Source organism: Ranitomeya variabilis, chromosome 4, assembly GCF_051348905.1.
Source record: "Ranitomeya variabilis isolate aRanVar5 chromosome 4, aRanVar5.hap1, whole genome shotgun sequence".
In the NCBI taxonomy this organism is placed as follows: domain Eukaryota; kingdom Metazoa; phylum Chordata; class Amphibia; order Anura; family Dendrobatidae; genus Ranitomeya; species Ranitomeya variabilis.
The window spans coordinates 392,800,372-392,824,408 of NC_135235.1; the positions used below are offsets into that span (position 1 = coordinate 392,800,372).

The following is a 24,037-nucleotide window of genomic DNA, read 5'->3' on the forward strand; positions in this document are numbered from 1 at the left end:
ATTAAAATTTACAAAGTGGGAGGCTGTGAATAAGGAGAATTTTCAGTCTTAGTTGAGTTGGAGGTACTCTTTAATAATAGAGGAGTGTCTGCGGGAATAAGAGAAGCGCAATATGGTGTTATCCAGAGAACAGTATTATTACACTGGAATACAGTGATTTTGGTGCCAATGATGTCTGAATGGTTTTATGGTGCTGATTAAGAATATGACTTCTGTTGTGCCAGATTGGCTCCAGTTTCTGAGAGATTTTCAATAGTTAATTAAGGTAGAATTCTGGCTTCAAACAGTCGCTTTTATAGCACTGTAAGCCTACAAATTGGAATACAAAATAATTATATGGGATATTTCATTACCTAAGACACTGTTAAAGAGCAAAAAAAATTAAATAAAAATAGACCGAAAGCTATTGAATTTGTTATCACACACAAGTCGCATTGGGGGAATGCATTATGTTCATACATGTCCATCGTCTCAAAAACTAGAACCAATTCATCAAAAGTAATGGGATTATTGAATTCAGCACCCTCAAAATACCCTAAAACATCAAAAAAACTTGGCCCCTGAAAAAAAATGTTTTGTACACCTGTGTTATCTTTAAAGGGCCACTGTCACCCCCTCCAGCCGTTATAAACTAAAAGAGCCACCTTGTGCAGCAGTAATGCTGCAGTCTAACAAGGTGGCTCTTTTAGTTTTTGATTCAGTTATTCCCTCAATAAAGCGTTTTAAAATTTGCCCTAAATACCTGTCCTTAGACCTGGAGGCGGTCCGAAGCCTCCTCGGTGAATCTCCCAACGGCCGTCACTCTTCTCTTCTGGGGATGTGGTCGCCGCCCCCTTCGCGATGTTTTTCTTAAATCCAGCGCCTGCGCTGTGCGTGCCTGCCTGGGACAGGCGCAGTCTTCATTGTCCGTCATAGGTCAGATGCAGGGTGCCTGACTGCGCCTGTGCGGGCAGTGCGGCCACCCTGTTGCTGAATCCCCGCCCCGCACTGTTATTCATTATGCACAGTGCGGGGCTGGGGTTCCTGGGCATGCGCACTGCGCTGTTCAGACGCTCCCCCAGCTCCCCCACCTTCCAGCGTTGTTATTTGCGGCTGCTTCATTCCAAACGCTGGCAAGGAAACCTGTATATTCCGGCAACGCTGGAAGGCGGGGGACCGTCTGAACAGCGCAGTGCGCATGCCCAGGCGCAGTCAGGCACCCTGCATCTGACCTATGACGGACAATGAAGACTGCGCCTGTCCCAGGCAGGCACGCACAGCGCAGGCGCCGGATTTAAGAAGAAACAGCGCGAAGGGGGCGGCGACCACATCGCCAGAAGAGAAGAGTGACGGCCGTTGGGAGATTCACCGAGGAGGCTTCGGACCGCCTCCAGGTCTAAGGACAGGTATTTAGGGCAAATTTTAAAACGCTTTATTGAGGGAATAACTGAATCAAAAACTAAAAGAGCCACCTTGTTAGACTGCAGCATTAGTGGCTCTTTTAGTTTATAACGGCTGGAGGGGGTGACAGTGGCCCTTTAATAATATTTCACTTGGCAAATATTCGGCTAGCACAAGCTCTTTTGATAGGTACTGAAATAAAACAAATGTGTATTTAACGAGTAATTCCAACAAGCATCACTCACATTTTTTGCTTCAGCAGATTATACTGTATTCTCTCCCCTCTCTTTCTCAGCTTTGTGTAGAATAAGAGACGACAACCACCGGAGGACTAGGTTTTTGTCCGCAAGTAATGGCGAATGATAAAGTAATATTGGCAGGACCTTAACCAGTCCACCAGTACCCAAAATAAAGGATGAAGTTTAACTTTACAGCCTTGACGTTAAAAAGGGGGGTGGACACCAGATAACTTTTCACACTACAGATATAGTGTCTTCCTTGTGAATTCTTGCATGTGATATCAAGTGGGACCGGCACCTAAAGGATTTTCCGCAGACTGAACAAGAGAAGGGCCTCTCATCTGTATGTATGCGCTCATGTGTTTTAAGTTGTGACAACTGTCTAAACGATTTGCCACAAACAGTACACGAGAAAGGATTTTCTCCAGTGTGACTCCGCCGGTGTGTGATAAGAGCTGAAGTGCACAGAAAACATTTCCCACATTCAGGACAAATGCTCTTCTGAAATGTTTTATGGATTGTCTGATGTGTCTGAAGATCTATCTTGGTGGTGAAGTGTTTCTGACATCCAACACATTGATAGATCTTTACTTCATCATTAGGAGAGCAGGTCACAGGATTTATGGTTTTATGTTGCTGGGTGGGATTTACAGTAACAATATTATCTTCCTGCATGTCAACATTATCCTTGAGAAACTCTTCAGTGGCAGTATTGTCATCTTTAATACGAACAAGTCTGTATTCAATCTCACCATCTGGGTCATGAACTTTTTCCTTTGAAAGAGCCTTATGATGTCCATCTTTACATGAGATTGATTTATTTGGTTTTGGTAGTAGCGGATTTGATGGTCGCTTCTCAACATAAGATTCATCTACTGCTTGTCTATGACAAATAGGTGCAAAAGCACCATTATTCGATTTGTTGCTTTTGTCACGCAAGGCTTCTTCCTCTTGAACAGGAGCGGATGAATCTTGTTGCCTATGATCAGTAAATTCACAGTCATCTTTGTTTGCGAGAGTTTCCTCATCACATGATGGTGGTTCCTCCTTAACTAGAGTACATGTAATATCAGCGTCTGTAAGTTCTTCATGCTCTTCTTCTTGTGAGATGAATTCATCCTTATCATGTGTTGATATATATGAATGATGGCCATCAGAAGTATAAATTGAGGTGTTCATGAGAGTTCCTTCTTCATATAGCATGGATTCTTCCTTGCTGTCAGAAGTATATATAACAAGGCCATCCTTATTTATATCTGCAGAAAGGAAAATACCGTAATCATAACCATCAAATGATTGAAACAAGTTTTTTTTTTTTTTTTTTTTTAGAAGTTACTGCAACACTGTTATTTAGTAGTTAAGATCAGAGCAAAGAGCTGATTTTTCTGCTTATAGAAAAAGTGCCACTCTTGTCTATATATGTAAACTAGCTCTCTCACAAAAGGAAGACACTAACTCAGAAGTACTTCAGAAGTACTATCTAAGAGAGATAGCTACCAATAAGTCAATGCCCAACCCTTTAAATGAGCCTTGGCAACATAGTCATGGTTAGCCGGTCTCTTGAACGAGACCCTGAACTGCCCTCATGTGGACTCTCATTCATGGGGTGTGCTTGGTATTGAAGCTACACGCCAATCAATTCAAAGGAGGTCAACTGCAAGAACATGTAAATCCATTAACCAGAGTGATATTTCTTGAAGCTGAAAAGCAGACTGTTATTCCATACTTGGATAACCTAACTCAAGAAGGCATAAAGTAAGGAAAATAACATAACTGTAGACAAAGACAAGGACTGTACATCCAAAAATTATACATTGATCCACTGTGGCTAAACAAATTTTGCAAGAATAAACATGAGGTCCTTAGTTAACATTTTGATTAGAATGAATAAAGTCCACTGCCTTGTTACAGGGAATCGCTCGGTGAGTCCCCAACCTGACAGTAGTGTCGCATGGCGACCACTGCCACTGCGCCAACACAGGTAGTGATCCAGGTTCCCCACAGCACCCATGTCGACAGGCAAAGACAACCCCACAGATAGTACTACAGCAACAATAGGCACTATTCAGCACCAACACCAAGTGAACAGATCTAGAAAAAAAACAAACAAACATACAACCTTTTATGTGGTCTCAAAAAGAAAAAGCTAAGAGCAAAATTGGTGGACTCATGCAAGGAGACATCCACAGGTCACCTGGGTTGCTTCCCCTCTTTATGCAGTGTCATGGTGATGATGGTCGTCTTGCTACGCATGTCTTGTTGGGACTGAGAGGCTCGCCATGAGATTGCAGTGGGCTTTATACATTTTGATCAAAATTTTAATATTATATCTGTGTATAATATTGCAGTCCATGTCTTTTTCTACAGTTATGATAACAAGGAAGGAAACCTGCTATTGAGTCAAGAACTTGGGCTACACCGAGTGTTAGAAATCTGCCACATAAAAAGGCTTTGATGCAGGGTCCTGTGTTCACATAAAAAGTATACTTGGTATACTTGACTGTAGAGTATTACTTTTAAGTAAATTGCAAACGTTCAATCCTTTTTAACCTTCACTGGGAATGTGAAAAATCAATATTGCTATCATGATTTATTTTCCTATCCTTTTAGAATACCTTTACATGCGGTGGTGTGTACATGAAACACATCCACTGCTTTGGGACACCATCCCCCAATAACAAAGCATAATGTAAGCAGCTGTAGCACAGATATAAAGTGAGCCATTCATGAACAATAGCCATCACATGAGCATTAAGCCAACAGCCGTCACTCCCGCATACACCTGACCAGATATAGGCAGGTTTCCATGACTAGCTTAGGTTCACGGAGGGCTTAAGCCTATCTAGGGCACACAATACAGTCCAAAAGAAATGATTTATCAGGGAAATTATGTAGATTTATACTTTCTAAAAATAGATTTCCTTGGGAAAATAATGTCAAAGGATGGGGAATCAACTATAATATGGAAAATCTGACTGTAGTCTACCAAGGTGTTCACAATTGTAATATCAGTCTGGGTGCGCATCATGGCATAAAGGAGGACACACTTTAAGGCTACTTTGACACTTGCGTTTTTCAGCTTCCGTCACAATCCATCGATTTTTGAGAATGCAGGATCCTGCATTTTCTCATAGACTTGTATTAGCGACAGATTGTGACGGATGGCCATCCGTTTCATCCGTCGTGCACTGGATCTGTCGGAAAATAACGGTCCGTCGTGCGGAGAAAACGTTCATAGGAACATTTTTTGTGCACGTCGGGAAATCGGTCAGCGACGCATCCTGCGGTGCCCTTTGGCGTCTATAATGGAAGCCTATGGACGCAGGATCCGTCACTGAGCATCACACACAGGAATCCAGCGACGGATCCAGTTTCTCCCCGGCCGGATTTTCAAATCCGGGGGAAAAAAAATATATATATCTCTCTCTCACACAAAAAAACACAGTAAAAAGTCACAAGTATGTCCTCTTGTAAAGGCCATCATTCCAACTTATTTTTAAATGTAGTGCAATGATTCATAAAATTAAAGCAAATGGAAACTTTCAATTAGTCTGTCGGCCACTTTATGATAAATATTGCATGGAACCATGTATTCAACAAGTGACATACACTACACACCTATAAATATGAATTAAAAGGCATGTACACTGTGTGCAGAATTATTAGGCAAGTTGTATTTTGATCAAGTTACTTTTTATACGTGTTGTCCTACTCCAAGCTGTTCAGGCTTGAGAGACAACTACCAATTAAGTAAGTAAATCAGGTGGTGTGCATCTCTGTAATGAGGAGGGGTGTTGTCTAATGACATCAAAACCCTATATAAGGTGTGATTAATTATTAGGCAACTTCCTTTCCTTTGTCAAAATGGGTCAGAAAAGAGATTTGATGGGCTCTGAAAAGTCCAAAATTGTGAGATGTCTTGTAGAGGGATGCAGCAGTCTTGAAATTGCCAAACTTTTGAAGCGTGATCACCGAACAATCAAGCGTTTCATGGCAAATAGCCAACAGAGTCGCAAGAAGCGTGTTGGGAAAAAAAAGGTGCAAAATAACTGCCCATGAAGTGAGAATAATCAAGCGTGAAGCTGCCAAGATGCCATTTGCCACCAGTTTTGCCATATTTCAGAGCTGCAACGTTACTGGAGTAACTAAAAGCACAAGGTGTGCGATACTCAGGGACATGGCCAAGGTAAGGAAGGCTGAAAAACGACCACCTTTGAACAAGAAACATAAGATAAAACGTCAAGACTGGGCCAAGAAATCTTAAGACTGACTTTTCAAAGGTTTTATGGAATGATGAATGAGAGTGATTCTTGATGGGCCAGAGGCTGGATAAGTAAAGGGCTGAGAGCTCCACTCCGACTCAGACGCCAGCAAGGTGGAGTTGGGGTATTGGTATGGGCTGGTATCATCAAAGATGAACTTGTGGGACCTTTTTGGGTTGAGGATGGAGTGAAGCTCAACTCTCAGACCTACTGCCAGTTTCAGGAAGACAACTTCTTCAAGCAGTGGTACAGGAAGAAGTCGGTATCGTTCAAGAAAAACATGATTTTCATGCAGGACAATGCTCCCTCACATGCCTCCAACTACTCCACAGCGTGGCTGGCCAGTAAAGGTCTCAAAGAAGAAAAAATAATGACATGGCCCCCTTGTTCACCTGATCAGAAGCCCATAGAGAACCTGTGGTCCTTCATAAAATGTGAGATGTACGGGGAGGGAAAACAGTCCACCTCTCGGAACAGTGTCTGGGAGGCTGTGGTGGCTGCTGCACGCAATGTTGATCGTAAACAGACCAAGCAACTGACAGAATCTATGGATGGAAGGCTGTTGAGTGTCATTATACAGGTCCTTCTCAAAACATTAGCATATAGTGTTAAATTTCATTATTTACCATAATGTAATGATTACAATTAAACTTTCATATATTATAGATTCATTATCCACCAACTGAAATTTGTCAGGTCTTTTATTGTTTTAATACTGATGATTTTGGCCTACAACTCCTGATAACCCAAAAAACCTGTCTCAATAAATTAGCATATCAAGAAAAGGTCCTCTAAACGACCTATTACCCTAATCTTCTGAATCAACTAATTAACTCTAAACACATGCAAAAGATACCTGAGGCTTTTAAAAACTCCCTGCCTGGTTCATTACTCAAAGCCCCCATCATGGGTAAGACTAGCGACCTGACAGATGTCAAGAAGGCCATCATTGACACCCTCAAGCAAGAGGGTAAGACCCAGAAAGAAATTTCTCAACAAATAGGCTGTTCCCAGAGTGCTGTATCAAGGCACCTCAATGGTAAGTCTGTTGGAAGGAAAAAATGTGGCAGAAAATGCTGTACAACGAGAAGAGGTGACCGGACCCTGAGGAAGATTGCTGAGGAAGCAGTGGACTGAGTCTGGTGTGGAAACATCCAGAGCCACCGTGCACAGGCGTGTGCAGGAAATGGGCTACAGGTGCCGCATTCCCCAGGTAAAGCCACTTTTGAACCATAAACAGCGGCAGAAGCGCCTGACCTGGGCTACAGAGAAGCAGCACTGGACTGTTGCTAAGTGGTCCCAAGTACTTTTTTCTGATGAAAGCAAATTTTGCATGTCATTCGGAAATCAAGGTGCCAGAGTCTGGAGGAAGACTGGGGAGAAGGAAATGCCAAAATGCCTGAAGTCCAGTGTCAAGTACCCACAGTCAGTGATGGTGTGGGGTGCCATGTCAGCTGCTGGTGTTGGTCCACTGTGATTCATCAAGGGCAGGGTCAATGCAGCTAGCTATCAGGAGATTTTGGAGCACTTCATGCTTCCATCGGCTGAAATGCTTTATGGAGATGAAGATTTCATTTTTCAGCACGACCTGGCACCTGCTCAGTGCCAAAACCACTGGTAAATGGTTTACTGACCATGGTATTACTGTGCTCAATTGGCCTGCCAACTCTCCTGACCTGAACCCCATAGAGAATCTGTGGGATATTGTGAAGAGAAAGTTGAGAGACGCAAGACCCAACACTCTGGATGAGCTTAAGGCCGCTATTGAAGCATCCTGGGCCTCCATAACATCTCAGCAGTGTCACAGGCTGATTGCCTCCATGCCACGCCGCATTGAAGCAGTCATTTCTGCCAAAGGATTCCCGACCAAGTATTGAGTGCATAACTGAACATTATTATTTGATGGTTTTTTTGTTTGTTATTAAAAAACACTTTTATTTGATTGGACGGGTGAAATATGCTAATTTATTGAGACAGGTTTTTTGGGTTATCAGGAGTTGTATGCCAAAATCATCAGTATTAAAACAATAAAAGACCTGACAAATTTCAGTTGGTGGATAATGAATCTATAATATATGAAAGTTTAATTGTAATCATTACATTATGGTAAATAATGAAATTTAACACTATATGCTAATTTTTTGAGAAGGACCTGTACACTGTGTTCCAAATTATTATGCACAAAGAGTTTAGGAGTGATAAGGTTAGAATTTTTTTGTTTGTCATTTAAACTCATTGATGGTGATGTGTGTCAGGGCTCTTTATATCACTGAAAGCAATTGCAGATACCTGTGCAAATTAGTTTGGCAGGTGTGTCCAAATAAAGGCAAGACTACTTAAGAAGGATGTTCCACATTATTAAGCAGCCTACATTTTTTGCCAAAATGGGAAAGAAAAAGGATGTGTCGGCTGCTGAGAAGCAACAAATTGTGGAGTATTTAGGTCAAGGCATGACTACAATCAACATTGCCAAGACACTTCATCGTGATCATCGCACAATCAAGAAGTATGTAGCTGATTCCCAGCACACACGTGTGCGTGCTGATAAGGAAGAATTGAGGACTCTTTCCAACAGGCAATTGCGTAAGGTTAAAAGAGCAGCTGCAAAAATGCCTTGTCATAGCAGCAGACAAGTTTTTGAAGCTGCTGGTGCCTCCAACGTCCCCAGAACAGCAAGATGCAGGGTCCTTCAGAGGTTTGCAGCTGTGCGTAAGCCATCCTGTCGACCACCTCTATCCACTGCACACAAGCAGAAACGGCTCCAGTGGGCCAAACAATACATGAAGACTGACTTCCAAACTGTTTTGTTCACCGATGAGTGCCGTGCAATGCTCGATGGTCCAGATGGATGGAGTGGAGGATGGCTGGTTGATGGACACCCCATGAAAACACGGCTAAGGTGCCAACAAGGAGGAGGTGGAGTAATGTTTTGGGCTGGAATCATGGGGAGAGAGATTGTCGGCCCCTTTATGATCCCTGAAGGGGTAAAGATGAACTCCATAATCTATGTGGAGTTTGTAAAACAACACTTCCTGCCATGGTTCAAGAGGAAGAACCGTGCTTTCCGCAGCAAGATCATTTTCATGTATGATAATGCACCGTCTCATGCTGCAAAAAACACATCTGCATCTCTGGCTGCTATGGGCATAAAAGAGGACAAACTTATGGTGTGGCCACCATCTTCCCCTGACCTCAACCCCATTGAGAACCTCTGGAGCATCATCAAAAGGAGTGTCTATGATGGCGGGAGGCAGTTCACATCTAAGCAACAGCTCTGGGAGGGTATTCTGTCCACACGCAAAACAATTGAAGCAGAAACCATCCAAAAACTGACAAATTCAATGGACGAGAGAGTTCAGAAGCTTCTTTCGAACAAGGGGTCCTATGTGCAAATGTAACATCACCTAGAATAAAGTTTTCACTTGAAAACTGTTTGATTTCATTTTGTAATAAGCTGATAATGCTTATATCTTCACAATTGACCAATTTTTTTGTCCAAAATAAAAAAAAAAAAGGTTGAAAACTTTGCTGTGCATAATAATTTGGAACATGCATTTTGAGTGTTTATTTTTTTTAAAAAGATACTGTTTTCATAGGCAGTTTGTTCCAAAACATTGCAATTATACTAGAATAGTAGATGACTGGAAAATAACAATGACTGCAATTCAGATAGGTAATTTAGAGAAAATATGAGGAAATATTATTTGCATAATAATTTGGAACACAGTGTAAAGAAAGGTGGCTATATTAGTCACTCATTTTGGGGGGTTTTGTTTTTGCATGTCAGAAATGTTTATTTCTAAATTGTGTGCAGTTATATTGGTTTACCTGGTGAAAATAAACAAGTGAGATGGGAATATATTTGGTTTTTATTAAGTTGCCTAATATTTCTGCACAGTAATAGTTACCTGCACAAACAGATATCCTCCTAAGATAGCCAAATCTAAAAAAAAAAAAAAACACTCCAACTTCCTAAAATATTAAGCTTTGATATTTATGAGTCTTTTGGGTTGATTGGAACATAGTTGTTGATCAATAATAAAAATAATCCTCTAAAATACAACTTGCCTAATAATTCTGCACACAGTGTAGATATGGATGGAATTTTTCACGGGAATCTTGTCCATCAGAGAGGCGAGTAATCTCTGGCTGCTGAACAGAAGGCTCAAGAATATCTTACCTTGTGGGATTCCCATTGCGGCTTTTGATTAGCCAGGGTGGTGTGGCATCATCATTCCGGCGTGATGGATAGATAGTGTCACACCAGCCAGGCTAATCAAAAAGCCACATTGGGGATTCTGGAAGGCAAGAGATTTGCAGAGCGTCCGTCCAGCGGTCACAGAGTACTGACCTGGGCCAGAGACCTGCATATCGATCCGCCCAACGCTACTAATAATATAATGGGCAAGGCTTCTCACACGTCAGAGGTTATATGCAATAATTCTTACCGTGTGATCTAAATGACTGCTCATTACTCAACATGTCCGCATAAAAGTCATGGTGTCCTTCTAAATAGTCTCCCTCCTAGAAAAACAAGGATGGTACAATGTTACCAGAACCTATGAACCAGCCATCATTCAGACATTGCCAATGATGCCAAGGTATAATGCCCCAGCATTCCCTGTTGTGTTCACCTCTCCATTCAGCAGCTGGATGATCTTGTAGGCGAGTTCTAGAATCTGTCGATCATTGGTTTCATCATTGCTCTGGCAGGGAGGAGGTGGTGTCATTGCTGTTGGGGTTTGTGGCCTATCTAATTCTCCCAATTCCCTCATTTTTGCGCGTTTACGAGACTTCACCACTGTGTAATCCTTGGTAGGAAGAATGAAAACATTATCACCAACTAAGTCCAACATTTTTCACACTGGGCCAGCCCACCTTACATTGTTAATGTATTCAGAAAATAAAAGTAAACCTTAAAATCAGAAAAGTTCATTTTATACAATAGTGGGTGAGGTTACTAGTGGATTTCAAAAGTACCCAACCAAATACAGAGAAAGAAAGACTTCCTGATTTATTATTATTAGCGATAAAAGTAAAATGTGATGTCATTCCCAGTTTCCCTCACCTCTCCAGTCAACAGGTAAATGATCTCCAGGGTGATATTTAATAGCCTCTGGGTCATTCGGCTTCGGATCTTCTTTGCACTCTTGGGGCGAGAAGGACGTTCTACAAAATGAATGGTGTTGTTAAGTCACACTCAATATAGTAACCCTTTTGTTGCCAGTAGGTTTTTTCTTTTTACATTTTGCGCCTCTAGGAGCCAGGGCAATTTTCAGCAGACCCCTGGCTGTCACAGCGCCCTATTGGCCCTCTGCCTTCACAGACGTCAGGGGCATTTAGAATAGCATATGATGTATCATTGTGTCATATGTCGGTAAGGGATTAGAGGGCAGCTATTATAAGAACATAACCTACTGTTTAAATCAGGTTTTTGTGTTAAATGTATGTATTTATGTATGTAAATGATTTTTAGACTAATTTCCTTTTGTTTCTAGGAACAACACATGAATATCATCATGGACCCTGACCCTATCTTTTCTATATGTGTGCAATAAACATGTACAATGGTCTTAGGTCCCCTTCACAAGTCAGGTTTTCCACTAGGTGTGGAGAGTTTTCACACCGATTGGAGGCACTCACAACCATTATAATCTATGGGACTGCATACATGTCTGTGTGTTCATGTGACCCACACGTGGACATGTCCATTTTTTCCCAGCAGCCAGGATGTCAATGCATCTCGCACAAGTGAACACGGATGACAAAATGTGACATCCATGCACACCATCCATGTAACCCCTACTGGAAGAGAAATGACAGATGTTTAAGTGTTAGATGCGCAAAATATAGATGGATAGCTGTGAGATATATAATTAGTGCACAGCGTGTGAAGTTTACAGTACTTCTATTTAGCTACTAAATACAAAAATTATGTGAGGTCCTCCCTATTTTTCATGACCAGCAAAGGTAAAGCAGATTGAGTAGAATTAATTTCAGTCTATTGGTTTGGCCCTCCACAACAGTCACGATCTCTCATGTGCCCCTGGGCAAAATTAGCTGCCCTCCCCTGCTATAGCTTATCTTACTGATTGGGAGTACGGCATGGCTCATAAGTGAAGCAGTGGCATCTGGCTTTGCGGGCAAATTTTGCTGGATTGGTATTTGTTCACAGTATCACAACTTGCAGAGCCCCTGAGGTAACAATATACCCCTCAGAAGTGACACCATTTTGGAAACTACAGTCTGAAGGAATTCATCTATGTAGATAGTGAACATTTTACCCCACAAATGTTTCACAATTTTTTTTATCACTTGGCTGTACAAATGAAGAATTGTGTTTGTTAAAATATTATATAGATTTAGCTGAAAACTTTTTCCCTACAAAAGATAAGAAAAAAAAATCGAACCCGTGATTACTCAATTTCTCCCAAGATCGGCAATACCCTTCGTGTGCCTGTACACTACTATTTGTGTATATGTGAAGGTGTAATGTGTATACGTGCATAAAACTGCACACATGATCGGTAAATGTATTAGTATAAGTGTGTATTGTGCATATGCACGTGTATTTATGTATAATCTTAAATGCCAAATATCCAAGATTTTCCAGGTTCCTGAAAAAAACGGAAATCTCCAGGACGTCTTGAAAAGTTAAGTACAGATAGGTGAGAATCAATTTTACTCTAACTTTACTAAAATAATCTGCATTTGCCAAAATATGGATATTTTCTAATTAGCTTCCATGCAGATTTAGTTTCTATGAGAAATGAATTTCCCATGAAAATGTACACAAAATTAAATTTTGCTTGATCTGCTAATCTCTACTTTAAAGCCTTGCCAAAGCCTCCAATACTTCCTGATGGTTTCTTGTGTGTGTGTGATTCTCGTGCTCCATCATCAGACAGATCACCAGCGGCCAATTGCATCATTATCCATGGCAGAAAAAAAATGCACAGAAGCTCTGTATGGGACAAGAACTCAACTGATTTCTGCAGCAGCCACCCACTCATATGTGTCAGGCAAGGGTGGCCATGTTGGGTAGGGGACTGGCACAGTACATGAATGAAGGAAAGGTCAGAGGGAGAGGTGGAATCACGTCTATGGTGGAGCCGTAACCCAGTTGACTACTGAGTGGGCTAGCAACTTCTTAACACAGGAGAACAACTATGTTACTAACAAATGATTGTAATGGCTGTGTGGTTTTGCTGTAGTTTTCCTGCAAAATCAAGCCTCTGTATAAGGCTATATTCATCCTTAAAGGGAATCTGTCACCCAAAAATTTGCATATAAGCTGCGGCCACCGCTATCAGGGGCTTATCTACAGCATTCTGCAATGCTGTAAATAAGCCCCCGATGTATCCTGAAAGATAAGAAAAACAGCTTATATCATACTCACCCAGGGGCGGTCCTGGTTCGGGTCCCATGGGCGTCACGGTCCGGTCTGGGGCCTCCCTTCTTCATACGATGACGTCCTCTTTTCTTCCTGCGGCGGCTCTGGCGCACTTTATCTGCACTATTGAGGGCAGAGTAAAGTACTGCAGTGCGCAGGCGCCGGGCCTCTCTGACCTTTCCCAGCGCCTGCACACTGCAGTACTTTGCTCTGCCCTCAACAGGGCAAATCAGAACACCTGTGCAGGAGCCGCAGCAGGAAGAAAAGAAGAGGACGTCATCGTATGAAGATGGGAGGCGCTGGACCTGCACCGCGACGCCCATCGGACCAGACCGGGACCGCCCCTGGGTGAGTATAATATAACCTGTTTTTCTTATCTTTCAGGGTACATTGGGGGCTTATCTATAGCATTACAGAATGCTGTAGATAAGCCCCTGATGCCGGTGGCCGCAGCTTATATGAGAATTTTGGGGTGACAGATTCCCTTTAACACATTGCAGCTACATTGTGTTTGTTATATTGTTTTGCCATTTTTTTCCCAAAGATATTGCAAAAATATTGCTGTCCTACCATGCAGAAAAATTGCAACAAAGCCACCAGGTGTGAAAGCAGCCCAACAGTCAACTAAAACACGTGCTGGGGCTGCATCAAGACCACCTGGCCTTACCCTTGAGATGTGCATAACACCTCTGCTGTAAGCTGCACATAATTTAAGAGTCTGAGAAACATGAACAAATGCCTCAAGCCAGACTAGAAAAATATTCTCCGTTCTATCCACCCCACTGCACCCCAATCCAGTCACTAAGTCGCTGGCCAAGAGACAAGCAGCAAATACCTTTTTTTTTCTGTATCTTCTTCACGGTAGTGTTCGCCTGTACAGTACAGTTAAAGATTGTTGGGAGAGCGCCCTTCTTGAGGCTCTTCCTCATTCCCTCGTTAGTATAGGACTCTGAAGTAAAATGCTGAGAGCATATGCGAAATGCATCCGTCTTTTTCCCTTCAAATACTTTATCAGTAAAAGCATCAATGTCTCCAAAGTCTTGGCCTGTCTGCATTAGCCATGCCTTGATCATCTCCTTGCTCCTTGGGAAGGCATGGATCGTGATGTCCGGATTCTTCTTCTTCCAGCAGAAGGAACATCCTTTTACGATACAGGATGGCATTCTACATAAGTAAAGGGCAAGCACTCATTATTAGAGAAACAATGTCAGAGTTTTGCCAGCTCATCAGATAGACGGCTTCTGGGTCCCCAGGCACGGACTACATTTTCCAGCAGTGCTTGCTTTCAAGAGAGAAAATCAGAATAGAGCGAGCCAAACAGGATACAAGCCACTTAGCCTTTATTTAACCCCATTGCGCTGAAACCAATTCTCGTTTTTGTGTTTTCCTCCCCTTTTCCTAGAACCATAAGTTTTTTAATACTTTGTCAATATGGCCGTATCAGGGCTTGTTTTTTGTGGGATGAATTGTACTTTTGAATAACACCATTAATTTTACCATACAATGTGATGGAAAGTGGGAACAAAATTCCAAGTGTGGTGAAATCAGATCCCTTCCTACACCTCCCCCACATTTTCTTCATTTTTTTTTTTTTTTTGGGGGGGAGGGGTTAATATTTTTACATATAGCTGGTTAAAATGTCATGACAGCATGGTTCTCCAGGTTCGTACAATTATGGTGATATCAAACTTGTATTGTTATTTTTATTATTTTAGTAGCGAAAACAAAAGACAGATATTTGTAAAAAAAAAGTAATTATACATTTGCATTGTGTTGCCACTTTTCGAGAACGTAACTATTTATTTCTCGGTTGATTGAACAGTATGGGGGGGGGGTTTCTGTGGCTAGCTGACTTTTTATTGATACCATCTTAGGGTACATATAATGATTTGATCACTTTTCATTGCATTTTTTGTGAAGATGTGATGACTGAAAAAGGCAATTACAGAAATTTCAACTTTACAGATTTACTGTATGGGTTAAATAGTTTGATATTTTGATAGATCTGATCATACAAAATGTTTCTTTTTAATAAGGGGGAAATGTGGCAATTCAAGTTGTTGTTTTTTTTAGTTCTCTGTCAGCAGCATTTAAGGAGATTGCAGTATATAAGTATATACAGAGCAAGTGATTAAAAGAAGGGACTACAAACAAAGTAAAAGGAAAAAAAAAAAGTTGAAAATATACAAAAAACAAAAAGTTTGAATCACCGCTTCTTCATGTTTACCAGGCAATTAATTCTGCAAAAATTAAACTCAAAAGACAATTTGCCATTTTTTTGTACTTGGAATGTTATTTCTGGTTTCCAGTACATTGAATGAGAAAATGACTGTGGTCATTCCATACTATGAAAAGCAAGCCCTCATACAGCTTTGATAAAGGAAAAATAAAGTTATGGCTCATGAAAGAAGGCGAGGAAAAAGATGAAAGCAGAATAAGTAAATATTGGCTTCAGAGTGAAGGGGTTAATTAAAGGATCTGGTGGCTCTTATCTTGTTCGTCTAGATCTACATTGATCTCACGCTGACTATTGAATTCATACAACTACCCCATTGAATTGTTATATAATGCACTTTTTTTATTTTTTAGTCTCAACAACTTGAAAACTTTCCATAGAGACAACTTCAGTATAACAATACGCACCAAAAATGGGGACATATTCATCAAGTGGCAATACTGATTGTTGGCCAATAACAAGACTTCCCACCCTCAGATCTTATATGTAAGCATGTTATATTAGCCTTGTTGTTAAGTCATGAAAGGAACATAGCTGCCACATGTCTATTCACTGACTGTATATGGTGCACACATGCTTCCCTTGGTGAGCAGGGCTGTTGAGTCGGAGTCTGTGTCATGGAAATTGAGGAGTCGGAGGTTTGGCTTACCGACTCTACAGCCCTGATGTACAGCCCCATCATACTGGTCAGCACCAGTTCAGCTCACATAGGCCAGATTTCAGATCTCCTAATCGTTCCAGTAGAGGATGACATATGATAGACTGAAGTGCTTCCTTCTTCTCATGGCCTTGCAATTTCTTCAACCCAAATTTTGTAAATGATTCAATACCAATCTCATTATAACATTTTTGGCACTTTGATTTAGCCCTACAAAAATTGATCTTTAGAGCCACGTGCTATAAACAATGTGCTACAAAGTCAAGAGCCTTCCAATGTGCAGAGGTGATGAACAGAAAGCACAGACATCCAGAGCAGCTCCCTGGAATCCAGCTGCATGTGAGAACATGACATGTGGACAGCATAGTACAACCCCTGGCAAAAATTATGGAATCACAGCCTTGGAGGATGTTCATTCAGTTGTTTAATTTTGTAGAAAAAAAGCAGATCACAGACATGGCACAAAACTAAAGTCATTTCAAATGGCAACTTTCTGGCTTTAAGAAACACTAAGGCTATGTGCACACGTAGGTTCGGGTCCCTGCGGGTTCTCCCGCAGCGGATTTGATAAATCTGCAGGGCAAAACTGCTGCGGTTATCCCTGCAGATTTATCACGTTTTGTCTTGCGGTTTCCGCTGCGGGCTTTGGTTTTACTATTGATGCTGCATATGCAGCATCAATAGTAATGTTAAAAATAAAAAAAATGGTTATACTCACCCCCTCTGACGTCCCGATCTCCTCGGCGCTGCACGCGGCGGTCCGTTTCCAAAGATGCTGTGCGAGAAGGACCTTCGTGACGTCACGGTCATGTGACTGCGGCGTCATCACGGTCATGTGACCGCGACGTCCCCGCAGGTCCTGCTCGCACAGCAAACCTGAGACCGGACGGCCGCGTGCAGCGCTGAGAGGTGAGTATAGCATTATTTTTTATTTTAATTCTTTTTTTTTTTTTACCACAAATATGGTTACCAGGGCCTGGAGGAGAGTCTCCTCTCCTCCACCCCGGGTAGCAACCGCTCATTATCCGCTTGCAACCGCACATTATCCGCTTACTTCCCGCATCGTGGGCACAGCCCCATGCGGGAAGTAAGCGGATCAATGCATTTCTATGTGTGCAGAATCGCTGCGATTCTGCACAAAGAAGTGACATGCTGCGGGTTGTAAACCGCTGCGTTTCTGCGCGGTTTTTCCCGCAGCATGTGCACAGCGGTTTGCCGTTTCCATAGGGTTTACATGTAAATGTAAATGCTATGGAAACTGCTGCGGACCCGCAGCATCAAAATCGCCGCGGATCCGCGGTAAAACCCGCAAAGTGTGAACATGGCCTTAAAGAAATCAAGAACAAAAAATGTGATAGTCAGTAATGGTTACTTTTTCTTTTAACCAAGCATAGGGTAAAAATTATGGAGTCACTCAATTATGAGGGAAAAAATTATGGAATCATGAAAAACGAACAAAAAAAACCTCCAACACATCACTAGTATTTTGTTGCACCACCTCTGACTTTTACAACAGCTTGCAGTCTCTGAGGCATGGACTTAATGAGTGTCACACAGCACTCTTCATCAATCTGGCTCCAACTTTCTCTGCTGTTGCCAGATCAGCTTTGCAGGTTGGAGCCTTGTCATGGACCATTTTATTCAACTTCCACCAAAGATTTTCAATTGGATTGAGATCCGGATTATTTGCAGGCCAAGACATTGACCTTATGTGTCTTTTTTCAAGGAATGTTTCCACAGTTTTTGCTCTATGGCAGGATGCATTATCATCTTGGAAAATGATTTCATCATCCCCAAACATCCTTTCAATTGATGGAATAAGAAAAGTGTACAAAATATCAACATAAACTTGTGCATTTATTGAAGATGTAATGACAGCCATCTCCCCAGTGCCTTTACCTGACATGCAGCCCCATATCTTCAATGACTGTGGAAATTTGCATGTTCTCTTCAGGCAGTCATCTTTATAAATCTCATTGGAACGGCGCCAAACAAAAGTTCCAGCATCATCACCTTGCCTAATGCAGATTCACGATTCATCACTGAATATGACTTTCATCCAGTCATCCACAGTCCACAATTGCTTTTCCTTAGCCCCTTGTAACCTTGTTTTTTTCTGTTTAGGTGTTAATGATGGCTTTTGTTTAGCTTTTCTGTATGTAAATCCCATTTCCTTTAGGCGGTTTCTTACAGTTCGGTCACAGACATTGACTCCAGTTTCCACCCATTCGCTCCTCATTTGTATTGTTGTTCATATCCGGTTTTGGAGACATATTGATTTAAGTTTCCGGTCTTGACGCTTTGAGGTCTTCCTTGGTCTACCAGTATGTTTGCCTTTAACAACCTTCCCATGTTGTTTGTATTTGGTCCAGATTTTAGCCACAGCTGACTGTGAACAACCAACATCTTTTGCAACATTGCGTGATGATTTACCCTCTTTTAAGAGTTTGATAATCCTCTCCTTTGTTTCAATTGACATCTCTCATGTTGGAGCCATGATTCATGTCAGTCCACTTGGTGCAACAGCTCTCCAAGGTGTGATCACTCTTTTTTAGATGCAGACTAACGAGCAGATCTAATTTGATGCAGGTGTTAGTTTTGGTTATGAACATTTACAGGGTGATTCCATATTTTTTTCCTCAGAATTGAGTGATTCCATAATTTTTCCCCTATGCTTGGTTAAAAAAAGTAACCATTACTGACTACCACATTTTTTGCTCTTGATTTCTTTTAGTGTTTCTTAAAGCCAGAAAGTTGCCATTTGAAATGACTTTAGTTTTGTGCCATGTCTGTGATCTGCTTTTTTTTCTACAAAATTAAACAATTGAATGAACATCCTCCAAGGCCGGTGATTCCATAATTTTTGACAGGGGTTGTAGTGACTTCTATCTTCTTGTGACCTCCTATTACAGGGAACCAAACTGATAATAGTGTCCTTGTACATGAACACCTGCACTGGAGCACAATGGCAGCACTGTGCAGTTCTCAGATATTGGGTTGTACACAATAGTCAATATGATCTATAACTCAACCAATGGTTGTTACAGACGTCTGTGCAAGATGAGTCGGAGCACAGACCGGCTGTAGTTCTCCCTAGATCCGAGCGGCTCTACTTTATATTCGTCTATAAGACTGACACTTGGATCAGGAGAGCCATGGCCAGCTGGTGTATTGCAGTCCATGCTCAGACGTCTAAAGCAGCCATTGGTTGAGGGACCTTATAAGCTCCAAAACAGCTGTTGGCACCTGTCACACACCAAAAGGACAAGCCTTTCTCTGCTACATGGATCTTGGCAGTGAAGAGAAACCAACACCATGGAAAACCATACGAATCCCAGGCAAGAGTTATGATTAAAATGCCTTTATTAATTCCAGTAGCAACAATGGCAAAAAAATAATAGGTTTCTCTTCACTCTATGAGTAATGATTTACTCACTGTTTTTTTAGTACACCGGGTACTTTTAATGTAATATTATATATTTATTTTTATAGAAAAATTCTGTGTTATCCCGAAAGGTGTTACTATTGTGGTTCTATTATGGATCTTGGCAGTGTAGCATTTCAGTAGACAAGAATGTGTCCGATACATCAGTTTCTAATGGTTCTAATTTAGGCAACAATTTTGGCTTTAGTCCTAAATGAGACGTCCATGATTTCTCATATGTAAAAACAGACCTTTGTTCTTCAGTGTTTTGGATTGGTCATCATTCACTGATGAAAAAACTAAACTAAAAAAGCCCTGGAATTAGGCACACTAAAATTATAATAATAAGCTCATAGCTTCTCATAAAGAGGCTGTCCACAACCTCGCAACCCCTGTTTAAATAAAGTAGTGCGTCTTATAAAATAAAACCCCTGTATACTCGCCTCCTGTACTCCCCACCATTCCAGCGCCAGGCGTCACGTGACATTGTTATACCACGTGTGCCCTGTAACCAATCAGCGGCCACTAATGGCTGCTGCGCTCTCCCTACGTCCATTTATGTGATGTTCCTCCAAAGGCGTGAAGCTCGGACACATCCTACAAACAGCGGCCCTCCCATAGCCCTATCTATGGAAAAGGAAAAATGTCATGGTGCTCAAATGCAGCAACTACAACAAATATTTGTTTTATTAGTTTCCCCCAGCTGGTCAAGGTGTTTTTGCCAGAATTCCAATGTAAAACACTTTAAAATGTTTTACAATTTTTGCCACTTCTGGATTTTTCACAACTGTACCAGTCAGCTGACATGATATAATAGTGTCCTGTGACTGGCGGGAGACCCTGCAGCGCAGGTCTGGGAGGGGTTTTATTTTTCTTTCACTATAGCAGTTAAAGGGGCGGTCCGGGCACAGGTATTTGATGACCTATCTAGAGGATAGGTCAGTGGTAGCAGATCGGTGGGGGTCTTACCCGATCAGCTGCAGCATCTGGATGGCCACCACCAGGTAGTGCGGCACAGCGCCTGTTCTTTGGCATAGAAGCTGTGCTGCAGCAGCCAATAACAGCCGACAGTGCGCTCAGCAACTCTCATTCACGTTGTATGCATCAGAGAGAGAAAAAAAAGCCAACTAGTGGGGTGCTACATTTCGGTGCTGGTTGTTGGCCCCCCCAACTAATCTGCTTTTAATGACATCCTGTAGATAGGTCAAATACCTAAGCCCCCAGACAATCCCTTTAAGAATGTGTTATCTGGTAGCAGAAACCCCCTTAATGTAGCAAACTGGGCCATGTCCATAAAGGGTTAAAGAGAATTTCTAAACTGGCAGCACCCTGCAGCTATAGTGAAGGGCCAGTCACATGTCCTTGGCCTTCACAAGGGCACGATTACAACAGCCGATAAGCAGTGACGGGATCTCTTTAAAGCCAACGCTACGTACTGTAGACGGTGAACAGCTCAGGCGGACTACATATCCCAGCACGCCTTGCGGCTGCCGAGCTCCTGACTCGCTTGTTTATACAATCACACACATAAGGTTCTGTAAGGTGTCTGCACTCAGCCCTCACCTGTACACCAGAGCGCTACAGGCAGCGAACACAGACACCGGGCGCCTCTCCACAGGCAGGAAGAAGCCTTCTTTGTATTCCTTACCACTTCCGGTTTTGCGTTCCAGGTTTTTGACCCTTCCTGCCCGTACTTCCGTTGAACAATGTGCTGTGCGTTCCAGCCATCAGGTTGAGCGCTCCAAACCCCTTTTCCCCTTGCAGTTCCAATAATACCCACATGATGGCAACAACACGTTGCCTTATTCAGAAACATCAGATGGGAGACGTAATACAAACAACAGCCATTAGGGGGCGGAAAAGTGATTTTCAATCCATCGTACTGTTCGTATTTCTACAGCGGGTGAAGCCTGGGATATCCTCCCGATACCAAGGATTTGTAAGGCGGCTCCTTGGGTGCGCCCCGTCAGCTGGCTCTGGGCTTGAAGCTCTTAGGCCGGCCTCACACTAGCGAGTTTTACGGACGTATGAGCGCATAAACTACGTCCGTAAAATACGCATAACACACGGCCCAATGAATCTCTATGGCCCAGCTCCTATCTGCCGTATATTACGCATCCGTAATATACGGTCTTGTACGGCCGTAGAAAATCGCAGCTTGCTGCGTTTGTCACCGTATTGCGCAAAAAAATTGCCAATGAAAGTCTATGGGGGCGAGAAAAATACGGATTCCACACGGACCATGCGTGTGACTTGTGAGAAATACGCAGCGCTGTTCTATAGAAAAGCCGATAATTCAATTGCCGGCTTTTCATTTCTCCTTCCCAAACCCAACATGATGTGAGACATGGTTTACACACAGTAAACCATCTCATATCCCTTTTTTTTGCATATTCCACACTACTGTTAGTAGTGTGTATGTGCAAAATTTGGGCGCTGTAGCTGCTAAAATAAAGGGTTAAATGGCGGAAAAAATTGGCGTGGGCTCCCGCGCAATTTTCTCCACCAGAATGGTAAAGCCAGTGACTGAGGGCAGATATTAATAGCCAGGAGAGGGTCCATGGTTATTGGCCCCCCCTGGCTACAAACATCTGCCCCCAGCCACCCCAGAAAAGGCACATCTGGAAGATGCGCCTATTCTGGCACTTGGCCACTCTCTTCCCATTCCCGTGTAGCTGTGGGATATGGGGTAATGAAGGGTTAATGCCACCTTGCTATTGTAAGGTGACATTAAGCCAGATTAATAATGGAGAGGCGTCAATTATGACACCTATCCATTATTAATCCAATTGTATGAAAGGGTTAAAAAAACACACACACACATTAATAAAAAGTATTTTAATGAAATAAACACACAGGTTGTTTTAATATTTTATTGCTCTCTCAATCCACCTGAAGACCCTCGCTCTGAAAAATAATAAACCAACAATATACATACCTTCAGATGATCTGTCACGTCCCACGAAGTAAATCCATCTGAAGGGGTTAAATCATTTTACAGGCAGGAGCTGTGCTAAAGCACTCGGCTTGAGAAAGGCTCAGTTGAGCCGAAACGTTGCTGAGACATGTGGGTTCATTAAAGTCCTGCATATTTTTGGAAACTGGAGTGCTGCCTGCTTTGTCAGAATATTGATTGGAGACGACCGGTGGACGGGTGGTCTATGGGCATTGCACCTGAAGCTAAGTATAGGAGTTGTGCTGTTCCAATTTTTGGGTATTATATATATATATATATATATATATATATATATATATATATATATATACTGTATATATGTTTTACCGAACATTTGCAAGCCTGCGAGAAAATATCGCAGTACGGATGCCATATGGATTACATACAGAGGATGCCATGCGCAAAATACGCTGACACACCCTGCCTACGTATGACATACGGACCACTATTTTGGGGACTTTTCTGAGTATTACGGCCGTAAAAAACGGACCGTATTTACATACGCTGAGTGTGAGGCCGGCCTTAGGGTATGTGTCCACGTTCAGGATTGCCTCTGGATTTGGTCAAGATTTTATGCAGGTAAAATCCTGACCAAATCTGCACCTGAGGTCACTGACAGGTCACCTGCGTTGTTGTTGCGTTGTTTCAGCAATGTAAGCACATGCGTTCTTAAAAGATGCGCCGCATGTCCGTTTTCGCGGGTCTGCCGCATGTGTCTTTTAATGCATAGTGGAGACGGGATTTCATGAAATCCCCTCCACTATGCTGTAACATCTGGACGCTGCCTGAACGTGGAAACATACCCTTAGGTTACACAATGCTTTATCCAATAACTAGATGGTGGCCCGATTCTAACGCATTGGGTATTCTAGAATATGTATGAAAATGTACTATATTGCCCAGCCACGTAGTATATTGCCCAGCCACGTAGTATATTGCCCAGCCACGTAGTATATTGCCCAGTTACGTAGTATATTGCCCAGCGACGTAGTATATTGCCCAGTGACGTAGTATATTGCCCAGTGACGTAGTATATTGCCCAGCCACGTAGTATATTGCCCAGCCACGTAGTATACAGCAGAGCCACATAGTATATTGCCCAGTTACGTAGTATATTGCCAGTGACGTAGTATACAGCACAGAGCCACGTAGTATATTGCCCAGTGGCGTAGTATACAGCAAAGCCACATAGTATATTGCCCAGTTATGTAGTATATTGCCCAGTGATGTAGTATACAGCACAGAGCCACGTAGTATATTGCCCAGTTACGTAGTATATTGCCCAGCCACGTAGTATATTGCACAGCCCACGTAGTATATTGCCCAGCCACGTAGTATATTGCCCAGCCACGTAGTATATTGCACAGCCCACGTAGTATATTGCCCAGCCACGTAGTATATTGCCCAGCCACGTAGTATATTGCACAGCCCACGTAGTATATTGCCCAGCCACGTAGTATATTGCCCAGTGACGTAGTATACAGCACAG

General features: G+C 42.3%; 1 protein-coding gene across 1 annotated transcript; it reads right to left on the minus strand.

Moving 5' to 3' along the window:
- Window positions 1-1,502: 1,502 nt before the first annotated feature.
- Window positions 1,503-21,439, minus strand: LOC143767161 (uncharacterized). Its single transcript, XM_077255221.1, has 6 exons — window positions 21,156-21,439; window positions 14,110-14,438; window positions 10,950-11,050; window positions 10,516-10,692; window positions 10,330-10,405; window positions 1,503-2,875 (listed from the first exon to the last, which is right to left on the minus strand). The coding sequence occupies exons 2-6, from the start codon at window positions 14,435-14,437 to the stop codon at window positions 1,854-1,856; spliced, it is 1,704 nt and encodes a 567-aa protein (XP_077111336.1). The 5' UTR covers window position 14,438; window positions 21,156-21,439; the 3' UTR covers window positions 1,503-1,853.
- Window positions 21,440-24,037: the final 2,598 nt, after the last annotated feature.